General features: G+C 29.5%; 3 protein-coding genes across 7 annotated transcripts; all 3 read left to right on the forward strand.

Annotated features, from left to right (window-relative positions):
• Window positions 1-2373: 2373 nt before the first annotated feature.
• Window positions 2374-6835, forward strand: LOC105561037. Of its 2 annotated transcripts, none has more exons than XM_012010675.1 (7): window positions 2374-2674; window positions 2812-2840; window positions 2983-3135; window positions 4627-4719; window positions 5469-5648; window positions 5918-6037; window positions 6134-6835. In XM_012010675.1, the coding sequence occupies exons 4-7, from the start codon at window positions 4651-4653 to the stop codon at window positions 6218-6220; spliced, it is 456 nt and encodes a 151-aa protein (XP_011866065.1). In that variant the 5' UTR covers window positions 2374-2674; window positions 2812-2840; window positions 2983-3135; window positions 4627-4650; the 3' UTR covers window positions 6221-6835. The 2 variants fall into 2 exon arrangements, with proteins under 2 accessions (XP_011866065.1, XP_011866066.1); XM_012010676.1 differs by having other exon boundaries at window positions 2374-2483.
• A 1008-nt stretch (window positions 6836-7843) lies between these two features.
• LOC105561038 lies at window positions 7844-13404 on the forward strand. 3 transcript variants are annotated; one of them, XM_012010678.1, is made up of 7 exons: window positions 8264-8524; window positions 8645-8676; window positions 8853-9020; window positions 10904-10998; window positions 11312-11494; window positions 11721-11843; window positions 12364-13404. In XM_012010678.1, the coding sequence occupies exons 4-7, from the start codon at window positions 10930-10932 to the stop codon at window positions 12436-12438; spliced, it is 450 nt and encodes a 149-aa protein (XP_011866068.1). In that variant the 5' UTR covers window positions 8264-8524; window positions 8645-8676; window positions 8853-9020; window positions 10904-10929; the 3' UTR covers window positions 12439-13404. The 3 variants fall into 3 exon arrangements, with proteins under 3 accessions (XP_011866069.1, XP_011866068.1, XP_011866067.1); XM_012010677.1 differs by lacking the exon at window positions 8645-8676; XM_012010679.1 differs by lacking the exons at window positions 8264-8524; window positions 8645-8676; window positions 8853-9020 and adding an exon at window positions 7844-7918.
• An 882-nt stretch (window positions 13405-14286) lies between these two features.
• On the forward strand, window positions 14287-16501 carry LOC105561039. 2 transcript variants are annotated; one of them, XM_012010681.1, is made up of 5 exons: window positions 14287-14542; window positions 14730-14822; window positions 15437-15631; window positions 15870-15989; window positions 16311-16501. In XM_012010681.1, exons 2-5 carry the CDS (start codon window positions 14754-14756, stop codon window positions 16383-16385), a joined length of 459 nt encoding a protein of 152 aa, XP_011866071.1. In that variant the 5' UTR covers window positions 14287-14542; window positions 14730-14753; the 3' UTR covers window positions 16386-16501. The 2 variants fall into 2 exon arrangements, with proteins under 2 accessions (XP_011866071.1, XP_011866070.1); XM_012010680.1 differs by having other exon boundaries at window positions 14287-14822.
• Window positions 16502-16738: the final 237 nt, after the last annotated feature.

Consider the following 16738-nt stretch of genomic DNA (forward strand, 5'->3'; position numbering starts at 1 on the left):
TGCATATTATAACTTTGCATATTATAATAAATTAATAACTGCAAACAATATATAAAAATAAGTTAAAATTTCAGTGTTCTCGATAAAATATATTAGGATCTCACATCATAGTATTTTAATTTATATATCAATTCGTTAATAAAAATGGATAGGTTACAAGAGATTAGCTCGACGAATATATTAATAATATTCGCCATATTTCGCTTGAGTTCTGTCATGTAATTTAATAATTCTCAAAGTGGAAAATGAGCTCGACATAGCATTTGAAACCTATCCATTTTAAGGCAACGAATGTACATCTCTGTATCTACAAGATATATTACAAGATGTATATTCGTTGCCCGATGCCTCTATAATAAAAAAAGTTTTCGACTTACCGACTCGATGCGCAGCAGCGGAGTTCAACTACGTCGATTCTGTAACAGAAATTTATAAGATTCACATTAAAATCAATTCAACAAAATAACTTTTAAATTATGTTAAATAAACAACAAGATAAATTTTATACGAAACAAAAATTAATTACCATAAAGTTGCTCCGCCGTTGCCCGATGCCTCCTAGACCGCCGCCTCCTCTCAGACTCCTCCGTCTCGTACTGGCACAACGCGACACTCACGAAAGAAAAGAAAGAACGCACAACACTCACTCCCGGTGTTAACCGACGTGGACGTCACTGCAGCGAGAACGAGAAACAATCGCGCGCGGAAACACGAGCCGAATCTGGCGAGATGGCATTGCGCGAAACGACGAGAACATTCCGGCGGGAAGCACTAGCGGAGATGCGCGAGGCTAACTTGACGCGCGTCGCGAAAAAGGGAACCGAATGCGTGCGTTCGACAGGGCGATATCGTGCGAACACTTCTCTCGCAGCACATCACGCGTGGAAAACTCGAATATCACTGTACGCGCGAGGAGACACGAATCAAAGTTGAACAACTCGGTGCACTCCTGGCGCCCGAGAATACGACGGCGCCGTAGCGACGCCGACCGCGCGTGACATTTCGGCCGGGATTTTCCACATTTACGCGTCTCGATGGATTACCATTCGCGAGGATCGAGTCTACGTCGTACGATTGTCGAGCTGAACAATGTTACCGCACTTGTGTGTACCGTAAAACGCGTCGACCGACACACGAAATCGATTCACTGCGTGTCCACGGCGCTCCTCGAATGGATTAACATGGCGTCGTTCCCGGCAGCTACTGCGCGGCGCTGCTACTGCACTACGCGAATCACGTCCACAACGCGATGTATTTCGAATAGAGGAAACGACAAGTTTCTCTCTTCCGAGGAACGAAAAAGTCGTGTAATTTCGCGGAATATGATCGCGCACATCGCCCCGTGGCGTACGTCCCGGCGGCTCGAACGCTACTGCGAAGAGCGAACGTCCTCTGACCGCGCGGCGGTCGCCGGCGGCACGGCGGCTCGACGTAAACAATTACCGAGCGGCGCGCGGGGTTGAAAAACATGATAACAATTTTGAACGAATAATGAAAGATACGCCGTACCTGCTCCGTTGATTTTTACAGATAAACGGCTATCATTTTGCGTGGGTAACGGTTGGTCGCTGTGATCGCTTTGAAAAGTCTTCATTTCGATTATTTAAATGGCACCCCTGATAGAATTGGTAACTGTGACTGGTTACATTTTTAGCGAAACAATTGTAACTATAACTAGATACTTTTATATAGTAACTTTCCCAATCGTGTATATAATATAAATACTAATACATAAAAATGCTGAACAATGTATTTTAAAAGTAACATGCACAAAACATTAATTTGATTAAAAAGTAACTGTTAATAATTTACATTTGTAATAATTGATTTTCAGATACCTATTATAAAATGTAAGCATTAAATTATTGTTATTATTACAATGATCATTAAAAAAAATTAATACATTTTTAGAATCAATGCAAAGAAATATAAGATTCAGTGTTTTTACAGAAATGTTATTTACATGTTTTATCAGACAGTTCAGCATTAAAAAAATAGGAAATTATACAAAATTATCTATCACTGTCCGATCCGCCATGTTGCTTGGATGTATACATACTATACCCGCACTGAAAAAAATTTCTGGTTGAATATGGACGAATCAGATAATTCCTTTAGGATTTACCAGAATTCCTTTAGGATTTACCAGAATTCCTGTAATCCTACAGAAATTCTGGTAAATCCTAAAGGAATTATCTGATTCGTCCATTTTCAACCAGAAATTTTTTTCAGTGCGAATCCATGATTAACGCATTATTTGTATGGATTGCACATTTCTTTCCCACTCACTTTATCTCACTTTTACAAATGTTCTTTTTCCTCACTTATCGCACTTTTATCTTTTTCTTCGTCCCTCTCTGATATCGCTAATACTTTTCGTCGCTCTCACTGACTTCTTACCGAGCTTATCGATCGTACGACCATAAAGTGGCAGACAGTTTACCTCGAATCTCTCGATCTGAATAATACGCGGAATCATAGAGGTATCGAAAGTGTTTTAAACATGAAAGCGTTCGTGTTTTCTACGGAATTTGTTTCCTGTGTTCACCGAAGTTTTGTGAAAACCAAACGCAGCTAAAATTTAGAATTTTTAACGTGATAGAAAAGTAACAAGAACCTTAGAAATTAAAAAAAGAAAGAGAACACCGTAAATACTAATAACAATGAGTAGAAGGTATTAAACATAAAAATGAAACTTGTTGTAAAATTTAATACATGTGATGTTATAATTGAAAACTTCTAATTGTATTGTACATACAGTGATATCATTTTTATAACAATAATTTTCAATTTTTTACAATTTTATTGCAGATAACGGCAGGAAAGGAAAACATTACAAAGTATTAAAAATATTTCTAATTATATATTGTAAAATATATTATTAATATCGATATTGATACAATATTGATTATTAATATGTATCAAAGCGTTTTATCGATATCGCATAATGATAAAAAATTCTTATTTTCATATCTTTTTAAGGTTTAAAGAGGGAAGGAACAACTAACACGAGTAACTAGAATATCAAAAAGTGTGATATCATCGACATATGATATCATGAGTGATGTTCTTCGCACTCTTAAATTGCTTCAGTCAGTCCTTAACTGCCTGCGTAAAACTACATATTTTCATTAGGTTAGTACAATCACTGTCTTATATTTTATATCTGTCTTATATTTTATAATCAAAATAACCATGAAAATGCAGCTTAGGTTTTGCTGGATCAATTCTTTTATTTCATCAAAGATAATCTAGATGGATAGATAAAATTTCATTAAATTTAAGATAAAAGTTATAATTATCTAATCATCATAAGGTTTTACAAATATATCGTAGCGTTAAAATCATAATAAGATTTTTGTATTGTGGAGAAGTCTAGATATTGTACCTATTTTATTCTCGACCATTGATTTATTTTGAACTTAATATTTTAATTTTTGACACAAAGAATTGGTATATTTTATGTATACAAGACATTTTTAATGTTAATTAATTAATTAGATTGCTATCAATTTTATATAATTTAACTGTTTTTCTAATACTTTATTGAATATAATAAGCTATGTAATTTACATGATAAATTGATAAATATTGAAAAATATAAGCCGAAATATACAGTAGGTAATTGGTGATATGTTGCTTAAGAAATTGAATGCAAAAAGGAATTAATGCTAAGCGATAATAGAGCATAGTAACCGGTACGACTCAATCAAAGTAATTGAGATAAATTTTTAATTCGTACCTTGCACGCCTATGTGCACCGGGTGTTAAAAAATAACCTGTAATTAAGAGCGGCGTTTGTTCGTTCTCGTAAGAATGTGGCTTTATCCATTTCTGCAATAACAATTCTTTATATCGCTAATTTTATTATTTCTCGGTCATTATCAGTAGTAATCTGTTTTATTTCGTTATATAATAAACTGTAACATTACTTTTTTAAGTACATATAAATTTCAAAGTTATTTTGAAATTGAAGAACTGCATGCACAAGATTTTAATGAGGCACACAGAAAAGAGACTAGAGTAGTTAACCGATTTACTATGCGCTTGTCTAACATAAATCACAGCTGAGAAATAATTCTTATAATTCTTTTATTATATGTATATATTATGTATCTTTATAATTTTTATATAATATTTGTTACCATTGTATTTAACAAACGCGAATCCTTATTACTGCATTTGTTTTGTTTGTCGTTTTCCATGAAAATTGACAATTGTACTCTACGTGCATATATTTCATGAATAATGTGCTAAGAATACTTGTACTGAAGGTTTGTACAATGAGTTATGGCAGGTGGTAGAAGTAACGTGCAAAGTATTGATTCCTACTTAATTCTTATCATGTTAGATTACGATATGATACTGATCTTATCGTATCGTAAAGTTATCTCCATCCATTTTTCGTGTTCTTTCTATTAACATGGTATAAAAGTAAACTCTTTTACAAAGGATACAGTTTTGATATAATCGTAGTAAAAATAAATTATACTAAATTTAAATTAGTTTTTCATTTGTGTTAAAAGAGTACAGTATGTCAATGTAACGTTAACATTATCTATACTAAATGAAATTTTTATAAATTGATAAGTATACAGCTATAAAAATAATTATCTCTGATTTCAGAACTGACATTAAGACGGGACAGCAATGCCGATGTTAGTCATCAAGACTTCATATTTACTAACTTGGCATTGCATTCTTAAGATCATGCAATTGGTATATAAATCAATATTCATTTTTATTTAATTATAATATTAATGACTTGTGATTACGAGATATGAATGCTTTTTGTTGGCGTGCTATAAATACTCATCAATAAATGACCTTCAATAAATAAAAAATCACATTGCATGTGATCTGCACTGCGTTCTTAACTAAAAAACTAAATATCTTGACAAAGTTATTCTAAATAGCACAGGCTGTTATACATTGTTACGAACTCAAAGGAATTTTTCAAGTTCTCTATAATTAACATAATCTGTCCAAAATAACTTACAAAAGAATTTTCTTTCTGTGCAAATTTTTATAGAGTATAAAACGAATTCTCTTTGTATCTGAAAGAAAGTTAAAAAAATGACATAAAGCAAATTTTTTTGGATTCTTAATAAATTTTAGAACAGAAATGGAATGGAAAAAAAATTAATTCTATAATTCGAGAACTGATAAAAAGTTTCTTTTGTATTCTTTGTACTATTTGAGATTAGTAATGTACATGATACATAAGACACATTGCATAATATTTGAGATAATAGGATAAAGTTGTATTACCAATTTCTGGCTATTGATTACGAACAAATGTATTTTTTAATAATAATAATATCTTATTAATTTATATTCTAAGCACAATTCAATTATACATATTATCCTAAATATACAATCTTATTGTGTTATTAATAGTATATTCTGATATTGTTGTAGGAGAAAATTACATCTCTCTAATTGGCATTCTTATTTTTTACAAACAGATGCTGGGTACGATTTGCGTTGGAATCATTGGCAATAATTTTATGGACCATCATTTTCCTTATTCAAATCCACAAAATTTCTTTCTTATCGTAACAACTACTTTCTATATTAATACATTAATTCTATTTATCAGTTATCTGTTTTCCTCTTCTGCACCCGTTATACGTAAAACAAATTATGTAAGTACTTATACATATATAAATAAATTGTGTGTGTGTGTGTGTGTGTGTGTGTGTGTGTGTGTGTGTGTGTGTGCGAGTGAGTATATAATGCATTTTAGTATAAATTATTTAATCTATTAATCTTGTCGTTTTTTATAACATAAAAAAGATGGTTTCGAGTGCTAAAACTTATTTAAATAACATTAAAACCGTGGATTATTGGAACAGTTGATATAATTTATTTTAAAAAATTATGTTAATTGACACTTTTTCGTTTAATTTTTCAGGAATTTCTTTGTAACGCCACAACATGCGTATTATTTCTTACGGCTTCAATTGCAGTGCTGGTGCAAATAAATAAGAAAAATTATTATTATTATAACTATAAAGCGTTATTAGCAGCTTCCGTAAGTACAATATTGCAATCATAAAAAATTAAGTGATTATACATTATTTTTATGTTTATTATTACATTTTTAAAAAGTGTATTCATTTTTATTTAGATTTTCGGTCTGCTAAACAGCATGTTGTACCTCTGCAACGCGGTCTTCGACTATGACATTCAAATGAAGAATCAAGAAAATGCTTAAATTAAATGTTTATGATTTTCTAAACAGTAAAAATGGATTATTCCTAAACGAATTTTCTTTACAAATAAGGTTTACATATGTTTAGAAAATCTATTTAATTAAATTAATATGAAAATGTAATATGTATGTACATACGTAAAAAAAGTTTAACTGTCTGACTATATTTGTTACTTAGCGGGTATAACAAACTTTGCAAAATGTTTTACACCTTTTCTGGATTATTTGATAGTATTCACAAACATTTGCTACGATTGTTTTACTAGTATTCGTACAAAACACATATTTTATATAGACATATTTGTTTCATATGTATATATGTATAATATTTATAGTTATTAAATAAAAGGTCGGAAAATGTATAAATTGCACGATCCGATTTTTATCAGAATTTATACAAAAATGCAAAAACATTCGGTCGTTGGAATCATTAGAAGATGATAGGTCTAAACGCTTTAAATGCATATTGTAATTAAATTTATAATTAAGTTATCTTATCGTAAATTATCTTATTATTATTAAAATAATGCTTTAATTTCTGTCACCAACAAGACTGTCGTGCGTACATACTAAATGCTACTCATGTTACTTATTTTACTTATAAACGAAGCTGCAGAATCAAAATTTTTCGTAACATAAACATTAAAATAAGGAACTGCCATCTCTATGTTACCTCAAATCACATTGGTCCTTTTTATTGTATATATTTTGTATCAATATGCGCCGATTATATTATGCATTTGCTATAATTGTGTGATGGGGAATATTGGGATCAATATTTAAAAAAATGCAAGAGCAGAATCTTTAGTTAATATAAATATATTTATTTTAGACGTTATTTCTATATGATATTCATTCTTCTCCAAATATATAAATAACCAAGAAAGAATATAAATTTTCAATATTCACTCAGAGTTTTAAATAATTGTGGTTAACACTTGTCACAATAAATTTGTAACAATATTAAATTATTAGGTATCTACCAAATGTAAGTATTATATTATTATTTCCAGTTATCAGTTTTCGAAAAAATGAATAAAATTTCACAAACAAATGCTGTTATTGTAAAATGAGAGTTTACAGGGCTGCGTTCGTGGAACTCGCTATCGCGCTGCTAAACAGAAACGCTACCAAAGACCGTTCGTGAAACAAATAGCGCGATAGCGTTAGCGAGCTCCGTGTACAGCGGAATAGCACGAATAGCGCTGACACAACATGGCGGATAACCTCGTGAAATAAAAATAATAATAATTACAACGTTTTAGTAATATATTATACATTTACATATTATATATTATTATTTATTATTTATTTATTAACTTACCGGTTTTTGCTCTAAGAGTATCAGCCACGGAAACGGTAATTAATACATTTTCATTAGTTTCTACAACATGCAGAGTAATTTCCACATAATTGCTTTCTATTACTTTTGCGATTAATCAAACACAAATACAATTAACCAAACAAGATGTACTATTGACAGCTACTGACAGCGTTCACGGAGCTCACAAACGCTAACGCTATCATCACACTACCTTGGAAGGAAAAGCGTTGGTAGCATGCGATTATGACGTATAACGCCACCATTAATGACGTTATAATGGCGTTTGCTAGCATTACCATTTAGCACCGCGAACAACCTGTAGCACCAAACATCGTTGACAGTGAGCTCTCCGAGAACGCACCCAAGATAGTTTATAGGTAAGATTCCGTTAATTTTGTAAAAGAGTTTTTATCAGATATTTTGGCATTTTTTCGATGTACTTATAAAAAATTATACAAAATTTATCTGCCATTGCACGACGTGTTATTTCGATGCGTGTGCCTGAATCCAATAACGATCGCATTATATCTTTGAGAATGCATATTTCCTTTTCCGCTCATCTTTTTATCTCATTTTATGTGAAATATTCTGTAAAATGTTCTTCTTTCTCTCACTCATTACTTTTATCCTTCTTTCTGTCTCTCTAACGTCGTTTGTCCTGCCTTTTCGTTGCTTTCGCTATCTCTTCACCGAGCTTATCGTACAACCGGTAATTTGTGGCTGACAGTTCACCTCGGAATCTTGAGCCGAATGACTCGCGGAAATATCAAAAATATAAAAGCGCTCTTGTTCTTACAGAATTTTTTCCTCTATTCTTTGAGATTTTGTGAAACAAGAACGGCAAGAGTCGTAACTGTCATTTTCCAAGCGATAGAAAAGTGACGAAAAATTGAATCCTATGTTAAAAACTAAAATAAAAAGAGAGAAAAAGAAAACGGCGTAAATACTATATGACAAATAACAAGGAGTATTAAATAAAAAAGGTATTAAATATAAAAGTGTAATTTTTAAATAAAATTTAGGATATGCGATTGAAAACATAAAGTTGTATTGTGTCCCGCAATATCATTTCGTAAGAATAATTTGCAATAAATTGTTAACAGTGTTGTTATGACAGTATGGAAAAGGAACATGTGCAAGTATTTAAAATATCTGACTATATATTGTAAAATATATTATTATATTAATATTGACACAATATTGATTATATTAATTTGATATTACGGTCACATATTGATTTTTTCTTGATATTAAAATGAGTCTTATCGACATCGTACACTGATAAGAAATTCCTTGATATCTTTTTAATAGCTGGAAAGAGGTAAAGTACAAATACCTAACATGAATTACTAGAATATTATCAAAAGGTACTATATCAATCTCACTTGTATGATATCATCAGTGACGTTCTCCATGCTCGCAAAATGTATCGCTTCAGTCAATTGTTAGCTGCCGATGTTAAACTACGTACTTTATCAGGTTAGTGCGATCATCACGCATCTTGTGTCCCATATTTTCTAATCATGATATCTATAAAAATACGTCTTAATTGCGTATTTGTTGGGTCAATAAGTAAGCAAGTTTCTTTATTTCATCAAAGTAATCTAGATGAATGGATAAAATTTTATTAAATTGATATAAAAATTATAATAGAGCTAATAATCGTGATAAGTTCTTGCAAATATATGGCAGTGTTGAAATAATCACAAGATTTTTTCTTGCATTCGAGGAAGTTTAGAAGTTCTTTTTTACTCTCCGTTAGAGATTAATTTTTAACTTCTTATTTTATTTTGATTGTAGGGTATGAAGAATTGGTACATTTTATGTAAACACAAAATTTTTTATGTTAATTAATTAATTAGATTGCTATCAGTTTTATATAATTTAATTGTTTTTCTAATTTCTTACAATTAAAGGAAAAGACGAATGTAGTTTTATTTAGTACAATAAACTATGTAACTCTGATAATAAATTGATGATTTGGAAAATATAAGGAAAGAATATAGTACGATAGAGAGTATAACTGGTGACACGTTACATAAAGAATTTTTGAACAAGTTAATATTGAACGAGAATCGAGCACAGTAACAGATACGACTCGTGGTCTTAATCAAAGTCATTGAGATAAATTTTCAACTCGCACCTTGTGCGCGTATGTGACTCGGGTGTTCGAAAATAACCTGTGATTACGAGCGGTGCTTGCTCGCTTTCGTAAGGACGTGACTTTCCGCAATAACAAATTTATGAGTTACTGATTTTATTATACTTTGATAATTATTTGTCACATCCCCTTTTCATAATAAACTGATCTTAAATATCAAATCTCTCTATGAACACTGTTTAATATATTATGTGTTTGTATAAAATGTATATAAATCACTATTTTATCGTAAATTATTCCTTAAATAATCTTAATAATTTTTGTGTAATATTTATTACTATTAAATTTAAGAAAGACGAGAATCGGTGTTAGCATATTTTACATAAAAATTGCAGTGTATTTCACGTCACTATACTTTATGAAAAATTTGCTAATAACGTACTGAGCTATGACAACTCGTAGAAGTAACGTGCAAAGTATCTTACACAATTCTTATCATGTCAGATTACGATACAGGTCTTATCATAAAGTTATCAATTCTCCATATTCCTTCTTTTGACATAGTATTAAAAGAAAACTTTTTACAATAAAAATTTGCACTTTTGATATAATTATACTAAGTACAAATTCTATTGAATATAGATAAGTTTTTTATTTGGATTAAAAGAATACTGTGTAATGTAGCATTTCTATTATTATTATTATTATTATGTAAAGTTTGACCTATCGATAATTGTAGAAATGTTGTAACTTTAACTATGAAAAGTATCTTTTCCATTAATATAAATGCAACAAAAATGTTTGGGAATTGTTAATTACATATCTGAGATTTAAGTTACAAGACTCAGTATAACTAAAATATTGCAAAATTATTGTGTCCATATGAATTGATGTGAGACGTAATTTGTAGGAGCTTTTGATATGTATAATAAAAAATTATTAGGAATACAACTATTATATTTATAGATTTATGCCTATGTAATTATTCAATTGTGACACACGGACACTTTCAATAGAAAATCTATTAAAGTTATTAAAGAAAAAAACAAAGTATATAAGATTTTTGCAGCTGCAAATTACAAGTGTAGCTTTTTGAGGAAGGTTGTGGTGTTACTTAAATTACATTTACATTTTTGCAACGTTTTTCTTTGTGCATTCTCGTATTTTGATCTTGATTTGTTTATCACGTGGCATTTTTATTGAATAATATTTTTATAAATTATTAAATGTGTGACTACAGAAGAATTATTTTTAATTTCAGAATTCTGACATTAAGACAAGGCAACAATGCCGAATATTGTCCTCAACCTTGACTATTTGAGAAGTTGGAACGCCACTTTTAAGATCCTACAATTGGTATAAATTAATATTATTTTATTATTTTATTTCTTAAATACAATTTTAATTGATTATTTATTATTGCATCTAATTATGATTTAATTAAAAAACAACCAATGTTATAATTTGTTTAATTAATACATTTTGGGATGAATGTTCGGAGACATTTACACAATCTTATACATGTAATAGTTTTTACCGTAACAGTATCTGCAATTTGTACTTTTAAATATACAATATTATTGTATTGTTAATAGTACATTTTGACGCTATATTAATTGCAGAAGAAGTTTATAACTCTTTAATTGACACTGTTAATTTTTGTCAACAGCTGTTGGGTACAATATGTGTTGGAATCATCGGTAACGATTTTAATCAGGAAAAGACATACTCATACTCCACATTAACCTTTTATCTTGTTGTTACATGTGCTTTCTACATTAACACATGTCTTCTCTTTGTCAGTTATTTGATATCTTCTTCTGCATCATCCGTTATACCTAAAACAATTTATGTAAGTACTTTTATATGCATAAATTAAATTGTGATGTATCTTATGTATAATTTATTTAATTTATTAGTCTTATCTTTCTTGCAAGATGTAAAAAGATAGTTTTAAATGTTAAAATTTGTTTAAATTTTATTAAAAAATGTGAATTATTAAAAGAAGCTGTTTAGTACAATTTATTGTTATATTTCACAAATTACATTGATTGACACTTTTTCGTTTAAATTTTCAGGAATTTCTCTATCATACCATAGCGTCCGTATTATTACTTTCGGCTTCAATAGCAATGATGGTGCATATACATAAAGGGTCTACCGCCTATGCTAGCAGCTATGAAGCGTTATTAGTGGGTTCTGTAAGTACAATCGTAAAAATTTAAGCCTTGACTATAAGAAGAAATGGGAATTATAATACAATAATATTATATACATATGTATGTGTATGCATACCCATGTAGCAAGCCGACGTTACTTGTCGTCATTTTGACGTCAAAGTGACGGCAGAAACATCATTTTGATATCACAAGACACGGTAGTGTCTCGCGCCAAGTATAAGCGTAGCTACAACCGCGCGTCAAGATGACGACAAGTAACATTAGCTTAAATTGCTACCTGGATATACTATATGTATGCATACATATGTATATGTGTGTAGGTATTATCAATTTGCATGTATTATATTGCAGAATATTGCAGACTTAAGCAATCACCTATCAATTATTTTTGTCAGTTTAAAATTATTTTCTTTTAGCAAAAATATGTCAGAACCATGAAAAGTAATTTACTAAGTCTGGGTATACATATATGTAAATTGTAACTATATGTTATGTTTATGCCTGTTATTAGATTGTAAAAAATGTCTTTATTTTTATTCAGATTTTCAGTCTGCTAAACACCATTTTGTACATCTGCAGCGCGGTCGTTGGCTATGGCTCTTATGGAGATGACTGAAAAGTTAAATTACATTTTTGTGATTTGTTTGCACAGTAAAATTAAATTATTTCTACACTTGTCTTCGCCAGACTTACATATTTAAACAATTTTATTTAATTGAATCGATGTGAAAATATTGTATAAAGAATTTTGACTGCCAAACTATGGTCGGTACTTATAGTCCGATCTTATTTCTGAAGATCATCTCAAGTAATGTCTTAAAATGCTAATATGACGGCTCTTCGATTGGTTTACAACATATTAAAATTATACGTAAGATGATCTTAAATATAAGAAAGGAACATGAATACCGGCTTACATTTCTTACTTAGCAAGTACTGACAAAATTTCGAAGAACCTTTTAATATGCTTTACTCTTCATGAATCATTAATAGCATTCACAAACATTCGCTATGCTTACCACTAGTATTTTTACAACATACATATTTTATGTAGACACATTTATTTCATATATACAATAATATTTTCAGTATTAAATAAATGATCGAACAAGCTATAAATTGTACGATACAATTTGTATTTAGATTTCACACAAAAATGCCAAAAAAGTGCATCGTCCGATTGTCTAATATAGTCTAATAGATAGATTACAGATTATATTTATAAGAGTTTATTATAATTTTTCTGTTTTTTCATTCTTATTTAACTAGCATAATAATTTGAGTTTTCGAAGTTCAATTAATGACTTCATTCGTATATCACTTAATTCTGTTTTTAAAGACAAGTTATACTAACTTAATTGTCAAACATTTTTGTAACAGTTAGATTATAAGTACAATAGTATTATTTAGAAAGCTTGAGAGCATTTATGTTTCTTCATTTTGTATATGTACAATTATATGAAAATTACAATAAAATACATAATTTCATATTGTTAGCCTTTGTATACGTATAGCACGTGTTCATTGCTGTAACGATTCAACATGTAGATTCAGTTGACAGTAAAATTTTATTAAAGCGTAATATATTTTTTCTTTTTTAACACATATAAATAAAGTGAGATGTACTAAACGTATCATAAATCCGTATATAAAGTAATATTACGACGTGCGAAAATTGTCAAAGTATTTAAAAATCTGCCAAGCAAGGAATTAAAATTTGCGATACGTAAAATTATATTTAGTTTGTACAAGGTGGGCCAAAAGTAATCATCCGATGTTGTTTGGCTATAATTTGTAAATGAAACGAAATATTTCGATGCGATTTTCTTTAAAACATTATTTGTTCTTTTAAGTTTTATTACATCAAGATTTGAAAATGATATCGGTCAAGTGATCGCCGCTATTGTTGATTACCATTTGGGCCCTTTTAGCATTTTCCATGGCTTTTTTGAGAACGTCGGGCGATATGTTGGCCGCTTCATGTCGGATGTTCTCTTTAAGGGCTGCCAGAGTCTGTGGCTTGTCCGCAGACCCGCGACTTCAAAAACCCCAAAGAAAAAGTCAGGAACAGTCAAATCGGGCGATCTTGCGGGCCAGTGCATATCGCCGAAACGCGATATGAGGCGGCCCGGAAATGTCTCCTTCAGAATGGCGGCGGTCACTTGACCGATATCATTTTCAAATCTTGATGTAATAAAACTTAAAAGACCAAATAATGTTTTAAAGAAAATCGCATCGAAATATTTCGTTTCATTTACAAATTATAGCCAAACAACATCGGATGATTACTTTTGGCCCACCTTGTAGAATAATATGTTATTTCACAAGAATAATTTTTATTAATTTGACAGTTTTTTAGCAAGCCCAATAAATTTGAAGAAAACTGCATAAAGTATTTAAAATATATCTTATTCTATTATTAATATTATCGATATATTCATGCAGTTATCAATTATTAATTTATTTATATTAGAGTCACTATATTGTGGTGACAAATTAAAATTTATCTGTAATGTATATCGATGAGAAATTTTGTACTTTGTTCGTTTCATAAATAGCTTCATAAAGAAACGCCCAATAACTAACAATAAGTTGCTGAAATATTATCAAAAGATATACTAATGCTATCTGTATGATATCATCAATGACGTATCTCGTGGTCTCATTTATCGTTTCAGTCAATCGTTAACCGCCGATGTAAAATAACGTATTCTCTTTAGGTTAGTACATTATTTTACCTTGCACATCACTGTAATCCATAATAGCTTAAGCATGTAGTTTTAATTAATTATTTGTTAGAGCAAAGTGTAACCAATTGTATTGTATTGTTTGTTAAAATCGCCTCATCTTCACAAGAGGGACGGATAATTTCATGTATTAAAAGTAAAGAATTATCTTTGATTTTAGGATTGATATCAAAACGAGGCAACAATGTTGAATATTATCATCAACACTGATTACTTGAAAAGTTGGAACGGTATTTTTAACTTACTACAATTGGTATACGTTATTACTATTTTATTTGTTTAAATGTTGATTTATCAGTCGTTGTTATGATTTCTTCATCAATTCATAATATTAGAAAATAATTAATTATTAAATCCTTAATTTTTCAATAAAAATAGATAATATCTTTAAATAAAACAGATTAAAAAATGAATCATATTCTTGTGACGTTTAATTATAAGAAATATGTAACGTTTAATGAAAGAAATTAATATTATTGTTAATTGAGGAATACAATTTGCCATAATGTTTTTGATATTTGCGCAATTTTTAAGTAAATTGCGACTGGTTATTAGCCGATTTCAACGAAACCGATAACGAAATCTTATCTTAGTATTGGAGATACTAATTAGATATATAGTTAGTCTCCATATATACATATGCTATACATATGTAATATAAAATAAAATAAAAATAAAATAACTGTAGTATCTCCAATACTAATATAAGATTTCGTTATCGGTTTCGTTAGAATCAGCTAATAATAAGTCGCAATTTATATTTCTAAATAAATAATTTTGTTGTATTATTAATAGTATATTTCTTCTTCATTTTTATAAAAAATGCTTATATCTCTTTAATTATTATTCTGAATAATTTGTAAACAGGTGTTTGGTGCAATTTGTACAGGAATAATCGGAAGCATAGAAATCTATAATAGTATTATTACTATTGGTCCTTTATATCAGAAAGAATGCTTCTTTTTTATTGTATCATCTACTTTCTTTATTGGCACTTTTATTTTCTTTATCAGTAACCTGGTGTCTCCTTTTACTGCATCCATTTTACCTAAAACACTTCATGTAAGTTGTTCAAAATATACAAATAAAATTAGTTTGTTTAATTTATTAATTAAATTTCTTCTGTTTATACGTTAAGAAAAGTTCTTTTTAGAGATAAAACGCATTTTAATAATAATTCAAATAAATTGTTAAAAGACTATTTGATAATTTAACATAATTTATTTTAAAAAATAATATTCTTATCGTTCTTATAATTAACATTCTTAATTCTAAATTAAAACCCTTTTTAAACTTTCAGGAACGCCTTTATAATTTTTTTGCCGCCGTTTTATTATTCGTGGCATCATTATGTTTGATACTGGAAATACATACGGCTAAGACAGCGTTTAATAACTATAAACCATTATTAGCAGCTTCTGTAAGAAATATTATATTTGTAAAAAATTAATTATGATGCTAGAAATTTTTTGAAATTATAATAAGCATTAATGTTCTGTTCACATAAAAAGATACACATAAATAAACATTAATGCATATATGTACGACTATACGTAAATCTAATGAACAACTATATTTAAAAATATAGTTATTCATTAGATTACGAATCTGATGAATCAATCTTTTTTAATTGCATCAGATTTATAAAGAATGATTGGCTGAACACGTCATATTTAAAAATCGTAAATTATGCGTACGTTATTGGATCTTATTCTGAAACAAATTATCAATTTTTATTTAGATTTGCGGACTGATAAACACCATCTTATATATCTCCAGCGGAAGCATCGCTTGTGTGGCGAACTTAATAAAGTAAATAACTTAAACAATTGTATTGTAATTAATGTATAATAATTGTAGTGTGTATTGTGGAAAGAGAAAATAGATATTATTATTATATAAATTGTGACCCCCTTGCACAAGCCAAATATGTATATCTTAGGAAATTTATTTAATTGAATAAATGTACAAACAATGTATAATATAATGAATCTTCACTGTCGAACTGTATTTGATACTTGGCATGGCAATTACACGCTTCAATTAATTTTTTGAAAATACGTTTATATTAATTCGTTAAATATTTGGTGAATATTTTCACTTGGACCCTGACCTCCTTAGAGATCAAGGTCAACTTTAAGATCAACCAGAATTCGATTGGTGAGAGAT

This window comes from Vollenhovia emeryi, unplaced genomic scaffold (genome assembly GCF_000949405.1).
Source record: "Vollenhovia emeryi isolate VEMERY1.0 unplaced genomic scaffold, V.emery_V1.0 DF939213.1, whole genome shotgun sequence".
Taxonomy (NCBI): Eukaryota; Metazoa; Arthropoda; class Insecta; order Hymenoptera; family Formicidae; genus Vollenhovia; species Vollenhovia emeryi.